Source organism: Triticum dicoccoides, chromosome 2B (genome assembly GCF_002162155.2).
Source record: "Triticum dicoccoides isolate Atlit2015 ecotype Zavitan chromosome 2B, WEW_v2.0, whole genome shotgun sequence".
Taxonomy (NCBI): domain Eukaryota; kingdom Viridiplantae; phylum Streptophyta; class Magnoliopsida; order Poales; family Poaceae; genus Triticum; species Triticum dicoccoides.
This window is the reverse complement of record NC_041383.1, coordinates 38751227-38758343: the sequence shown is the minus strand read 5'-3', so window position 1 is coordinate 38758343 and position 7117 is coordinate 38751227. Positions and strand designations below refer to the sequence as shown.

Below are 7117 nucleotides of genomic sequence, written 5' to 3'. Positions count from 1 at the left end.
ATCCCCAGTTTCGCATACCTACATCTTAATCTAATCAGTTATGTGTTGCCCATGTAATACATAATCGGTATGTGATTAAAAATCTCAACGTCTTGTTTGCTCTCCTGTCTGGTGAACCTGATGCTATATATATATATATATATATATATATATATATATATATATATATATATATATATATATATATATATATGTATGTATGTATGTATGTATGTATAAAAAGGAGCTAGGCAAGAGGCAGTTATATCTTATTTGAACTTAATTTGCTTTACAAGTATCACAACTGGTGAGTGCTGGGTGAACAGTTTACTGAATCTTGCTACCATTATGCTATGCAGGTCTGAAAAAGTTTGCATTGTTGGACTTTTTTCTGGTACAGAAATGCAGGTACACTTGCAAACACAATCATTATTGATATGAATATCAAATCTTGGTATTTTCTTGTGATAAATCTTTACGTTTGCTTTTTCCAAAAACAGATCGCTCGATTCACCCCCTATGACGACCGCCATCAGGCCTATGTTGACGCTTCATCTCCAAGCTCCGGGATTACTGTGCCTATGTGCGGTGCCATTTGACTCCCAAGGTTTAACATGTTCGACCCCTAGGCGGCCACATTGTGTAAGGTAATACGAGAACCTATAAAATTGAGTTGATACTTATATATAAGCAGTGGCGGAGCTAGCGAGGAAAAGCTGAGGGGGCAAATGATGAAATATAATTTTCTGGAGGGGCCAAAAACTGCATTTTTCTGAATTTGTGCTACCCAAAATGGAGTTGCTTCAGAAAAAGTTCATGGGCTGGGGGGGGGGGGGGCCATGGCCCCTGCAGCTATAGGCATAGCTCCGCCAGTGTATATAAGCATAATATTTGATGTGAATATTTTTATTTTGGATTCACAAGTGTTTATTGATAAAATTACACATATATACACACTCACCTTTTAAGGGCCCTCGAATTTAGTTTCGCCCCGGGCCCCTAAAATCCCAGGACCGGCCCAAACTGTTTTTCACGTCACACAGTATGTCTTCACACAAATAAGCATGCAGGAAAAGGAGTGGGTAAAGGGAAAGGGGATTTTTCACAATAGCTAAAGAAGGCCTAAAAAGAGACGTTAAGGTTTGCAGTTCATCAAGTGATGCAGATCAGCAATATATGAATATAACATCTCCAAATCACAACCAGCAATATATGAATATAACATCTCCAAATCTCAAATTTCACAGACCATCGCAAGGGCAGCACAGCGAGCAACAGATACCGCCGCATTTCACAGTTTGCATAAAAATAAAACGATCCACTTCACAGAAACTATAAGCTCAGCTGGCTTCCTCCTCCACCGACGTCACCTTAAACGGGTCCTCAAAGGAGAAATCTGCCCCGATTTTGAGGCTCCAAGCATCGCGTCCTGCAGGATGGCTACTCCAGATGATGCACTTTTGGCAGGATTTACTCTTCATGTTTCTAGCGCTGTATTGCGCCTTGACATACGCCTCGTCCTCCGAGAACGGCGTGGAGCTTGGATTGGCCATGAAAATAGCTACCATCTCCAGCGCTCGCGCACCCTGAAAGACATACTCCAGGAAGCCAACCTCGCCTCGGTCCCCTTTGAACTCACGGAAAGTCATCACATTGATGTGCGACACGACGTTCTCAATGGGACCAGCCTCCTCCCAGAACTTGACGGTGAGGTGGTCACCAGTGGGTTTATCACATTTATCACTCTGCAAAATAAATAGATTAAATCGATCAACAGTTGGGAAAGCATCTGAGGAAGGCCGACATGACAAATAAAATTAGTCAGAAATGACAGATCAATAATACTTCCATGCATTAAACCAGCACAAAGCACCAAGTAACCTACTGGAACAGAAAAACCACTGTGCTGGCGTTGTAACTATATCTATATATACAGCCTCTCACGTACAACAAATTAAAAAATGAGCCGACAAATTTCATTCTACCGTGGAGGTCTTAAACATGTGAACTGTTTGCCAGATGTGCCATTCATTTTGCAATTACCGATCGAGTGGCATTACAGTACAAAACTGCAGGCAGAATATGTGGTAGTTTGATCGGTTTGAAATAAGCATTGCATGCCATTCGCATCATCCAGATTCCACAGCAGAAATACTGCTAGCTAGCTAGTATGAAGAACATGCCAGAAAAACCGAAACAAGAAAATCTGGACATAACAGAAAATCAAGCAAAGCAATAGAAGTCACGGTGCTATGCGTACAATGATTTGCACCTCAATGGGACCAGACTCCTCCCAGAACGTTCTCAATGGGACCAGACTCCTCCCAGAACTTGACGGTGAGGTGGTCACCAGTGGGTTTATCACATTTATCACTCTGCAAAATAAATAGATTAAATCGATCAACAGTTGGGAAAGCATCTGAGGAAGGCCGACATGACGAATAAAATTAGTTATGTTGTTGCAGAAATGACAGATCAATAATACTTCCATGCATTAAACCAGCACAGAGCAACAAGTAACCTACTGGAACAGAAAAACCACTGTGCTGGCGTTGTAACTATATATACAGCCTCTCACGTACAACAAATTAAAAAATGAGCCAACAAATTTCATTCTACCGTGGAGGCCTTAAACATGTGAACTGTTTGCCAGATGTGCCAGACATTTTGCAATTACCGATCGAGTGGCATTACAGCACAAAATTGCAGGCAGAATATGTGGTAGTTTAATCGGTTTGAAATAAGCATTGCATGCCATTCGCATCATCCAGATTCCACAGCAGAAATACTGCTAGCTAGCTAGTATGAAGAACATGCCAGAAAAACTGAAACAAGAAAATCTGGACATAACAGAAAATCAAGCAAAGCAATAGAAGTCTCGGTGCTATGCGTACAATGATTTGCATCCGACTTTGATCCGACACTGTACATCGAATAGTTATGCGCTGGCAGAAAATGCAGCACTGCAGCCGGATTGAGCGCCATACAAAGATCAGACCCCATATTGTCGTATGCATAGTAGTTTCGAAACCAAAATAATGACACGATGAAGTGTGGCACAGCAAAACTTCGGTAATGAATGTCTTAACATAAACAGATGAACAAGCAAGCCCATAATTCTAATTTCTACAGGCATACTCTAGTCTGCGTGCATACAGATGACCTGATGGCTGAGAATAAAAACCAATGCTTGGCTTTTCTAGCTATCCTGGTCAAGTATGCCTAGTCATGTTGGTGATAGTATCATCATCCTATCCTGTTATTCATGGGCAAATTACTTAGTCTAGCATGCATAACTACATACATGGCTCACATTTCACAGTGGAAGAAAATAAAGACTATAAAGAACCCTAATGATAATTGACTGTACAGATCTATGCAAATAAGTGAGAACACCATAAGCAACAAAATCTGGGAAAAAACTTTCAAGTCACGTGCAGAGTAAATTATCAATATCTTGTAAACAGAGCAAGAATAGGCTCAAAAGAATCCGTACATAGTTCCTATTCGCTGTATGGAAAGAAAAGGATTGACAAGGCAATTGTATTTTTATACTATTATGGAAGACCTTTTTTGAGAGCGCATAGAGCATTTTTGTAGCTAAGACTCAGAATGTACACCACATACAGAGCTAACTGCTCAGCACTAAATACTGCAAATTATACTGGTCCATAGCTAAATGCTGGACCCAATTTGTAGGAGATGTGACAACTAGGAACCTCAATGACAACTCTATGTTTCAATGGATGAAAGTACCAGAATGTACTAATACTAAATAGCCTAGTAGTCCAGAGAAGAAAAGAAGAAGAATGGTAAGATATGGGCATAATTCATGGACAGCAAATTAAAATATATGCGAGGCTGCAAACTTCAGTCCACAATGGACAACTTTAGTCTTAAGAACATTTTATCAGATATGTTCTTTAATAAGAATTTCCGGATGTGAGCTACAATAGCCTCTTTCTATAATAAATTACTAGGAGATAAATTCTTAAGATCCTGATATGATAAAACTAGCGTACTAGGATCAATAGAACGATTGTGGTGATACTAATACCAGAAACTGTCTGCTTGAATGTGCTAATTTACCATGTGTAACTTACATATAAGTCCGAAATAAGCATTGCATCTGTTACAGTACCATAGCGCAGATACTAGTAACTTGTATGAACACAGTGAGAAACGCTAAAACAAGAAAATCTGGACATACATAAAGAAGCAAAGCACTATAAATCAAGGTATCAGAATAATAATCATTGTACCACAAGAAAAACCTCTTACCAAGTGTCATAACTCTAACTGTGTAGTCTAGTCTACATATCTAGATTGTCAAGAAGACCAGATGGTGGCTGAGAATAAATGGCAAGGCATGAAAATTAACCTATAATAACTGGTCAAATATGTTACACGTCTTACATTACAGTGGACAAAACAAAAAAGAGCATATAATTAAAGATCTATCACATTGACTGACTTGAAGTATGCAATCAATCATAAACTGCAGTCTGTCCGTGACCACATATAAAGAGCTTATCACATATATAGAGCTATCAGCCTATCAGAACCAGCAACAATAAGCAGAACATGAACTCGTAACGCATACCACAATATGCAGTCTCTCAGCGTTGGGAAAGCATTTGAGGAAGGTGGACACCATCTTGACGTCATTGCGAACCCCGAAACGCACATTCAAAGTCAGAATCTTCACGCTTGAGAGCATGGCACTTGCGCTTCTTGCATTTATCCCAGGCTGAAATTTGACGAATTCAGGAAGGATCATCACACAATTGAGTCATCGGTTGATAATATTTGCTAACTGAATGAACAAATGGAGACTGATAATATTTGCTAACTGAATGAACAAATGGAGACGGGAGATGTACCATGATGACTGTCTCTCCGACCTCTAGGACCTGCCCTGGCTCTAAGTACCCGAACGTGTGCAGCTTGGGAGCATCCACAATCCTGAGCCTGGTACACAAGTCACGGGCGGTTTTGCAAGATTGAATCAGGATGAGCCTCTCCAGGCGCGGAGCCTTGACCACGGCGATGTCCTCCAGAACAGAGCCGCAGATTTGCACGCACCGCAGGCTCTGGCTGACGAGACGTAGGCGCAACCCGCCATTGATGCATCCCACGATGTTGAGGACCTCCAGGACGGGGCTCCTGGCGACCAGGGAGTCGACGACGCCGTGCTCCATTTCCACGAAATAGAGGCCGAGCTCGCGGAGGCGGGGAAAGGAGGCGCCACGCAGGGCGGCCGTGCCCGGCAGCTTCCAGACGCCGAGGTAGAGGCGGGTGAGGGTGGTGATGGTGAAGAGCGAGGCGGGGAGGGGCACGTCGAGCGGCCACGGGCGGTTGACGAGGACGAGCTCCTGGACGCCCTTGGCGGCGAGGAGCTGGACCCAGCGCGCGAGCTGGGCGCGGTACCCGTCCATCTGGCTGCAGACGAGGTGGACGCAGCCGAAGGGGCCCGGGTGCGCTTCGAGGACGCGGGAGACGGCGGCGGTGACGGCCGGCGAGTCGGCCGGCGTGGGGCGCAAGGCCCGGGCTTTGGGGAGGAGGTGGATGTCGGCGAGGACGAGGGGCGTGGAGCGCCAGAGCGCGCGCCAGCGGGAGGAGAGCGCGGCGGTGCGCGCGGCGTCCTTGACGGGGAGGCGGGCGAGGACGTTGCGCAGGAGGTCGCGGGGCAGGCGGCTGAGGCGGTCGGCGCCGCCGCGGGAGGCGGCGAGGGCGGTGAACCGCGCGCCGTCGTAGAGGGGGTAGCTGGGGAGGTTGTGGTAGATGTACGCGAGCATCAGCTCTGCGCATCGTTCCCTCCCGTGCGGGTCGGCCGCCGTGGCTGGGTCGAACGGTGGCTGCAGCTGCTCGGCCATGGCCGACGGCGGCGCCGGTGAGGGTTTCCGGATTTGGGGAAGAGTGGCGCGCGTGGATGCGAATGGTCGGCCGTCGGCTGTGTGGTGTGGTGTGGTGGCCCTATTTTGCTGGGCCGGTTTCCGACACAGTTTGCTAACGGGCCCATGAATTCGGCCCTTTTTCTCGGATCTCAATTTGGTCACTCTCACTTGGTTAAATTACTTTGTCTAAAAAAAACTTAAAATTACTAAACTTGGTTAAAATTACTTTGTGTAAAAAAAAACCTTGGCTAAAACATAAAATTACTAAACTTGTTGGTCAAATCTGTCCAAAACACTGTGCTATATGTTTACTACTCCCTCCATCCCATAATATAAGAACGTTTTTTACGCTACCTATATTATGGGACGGACGGAGTAGCATTTTAGCAAAGTGTTGAAATCCTTCCTCATCCTTATTTTTAGGTGTCTTAGTAGGAAAAGGCATGGGTTTCTGAACCCATAGTTCTCTCTCTTTACCATGTTTTCTAGCAATGTAATTTCTCTTATCATATTTTTTATTCTTAGGAGGTGGGTTATCATGATCAACAACAGGTTCTATTTCTACATCATTATCAGGTTCTTTATCATTGTTGATTGAGCATCATAAACATCATTATTGTCATTATCATTATCACTAGGTGAATGTACATTTCCAGATTGTGTCTCAACATCAGAAATAGAAACATCATCACTATTCCTAGAAGGTTTTTCTACTTCAGCTTCACTAGAAGCATGCAAAGTTATATCATTTTTCTTTTTCTTCTTAGATGAACTAGGTGTATCATTATTAATTCTCTAAGAATCTTGCTCAATTCTTTCAGGATGGCCTCTAGGATAAAGTGGCTCCTGAGTCATTCTACCTCCTCTAGTCATTACTCTAGCATCATGATCATTCATATTATTATTCATCTTATTAGGCAAATCATTTTGTCACTTAGCATCTTGTTCTAAATGAGTTTGGACCGTGGATGCATGTTTAACTAGACCTTTAACATCATTATCAATTCTGAACATTAAGTCACTCAGGAGATCAATTATTATTTAACTGCTTGCAAACATACATATTAAAGTGTTCTTGCTTAACAATGTAATTGTCAAATTCATCCACGCATTGGCTAGCAGATTTATTATAAGGAATATCACCTCATCAAATCTTACAAGAGAATTTAACTCTACCACCTGTGTCGGGTATCGAGTCCATGTATTTCTTTAATAGGTGGTAAATTCTTGACATCTTTAGC

The 7117-nt window shown here is 43.4% G+C and overlaps 1 protein-coding gene across 3 annotated transcripts; it reads right to left on the bottom strand.

The window, feature by feature from the left end:
• Window positions 1-1250: 1250 nt before the first annotated feature.
• Window positions 1251-5912, bottom strand: LOC119367001 (F-box/FBD/LRR-repeat protein At1g13570-like). 3 transcript variants are annotated; one of them, XM_037632645.1, is made up of 4 exons: window positions 4863-5912; window positions 4583-4729; window positions 2240-2354; window positions 1610-1724 (listed from the first exon to the last, which is right to left on the bottom strand). In XM_037632645.1, exons 1-3 carry the CDS (start codon window positions 5853-5855, stop codon window positions 2253-2255), a joined length of 1242 nt encoding a protein of 413 aa, XP_037488542.1. In that variant the 5' UTR covers window positions 5856-5912; the 3' UTR covers window positions 1610-1724; window positions 2240-2252. The 3 variants fall into 3 exon arrangements, with proteins under 3 accessions (XP_037488544.1, XP_037488542.1, XP_037488543.1); XM_037632646.1 differs by having other exon boundaries at window positions 1627-1724; window positions 2252-2354; XM_037632647.1 differs by lacking the exon at window positions 2240-2354 and having other exon boundaries at window positions 1251-1724.
• Between the last annotated feature and the right edge of the window lie 1205 nt (window positions 5913-7117).

What these genes read in the sequence shown, in the direction of transcription:
- LOC119367001 (XM_037632647.1), bottom strand. Translation starts at nt 5,855, where the DNA reads ATGGCCGAGCAGCTGCAGCCACCGTTCGACCCAGCCACGGCGGCCGAC. An exon ending in TCGGAGAGACAGTCATCATG is followed by an intron (nt 4,730 to 4,862) that starts GTACATCTCCCG and finishes GTCAAATTTCAG; the next exon opens with CCTGGGATAAATGCAAGAAG. An exon ending in CTGAGAGACTGCATATTGTG is followed by an intron (nt 1,725 to 4,582) that starts GTATGCGTTACG and finishes TTTATTTTGCAG; the next exon opens with AGTGATAAATGTGATAAACC.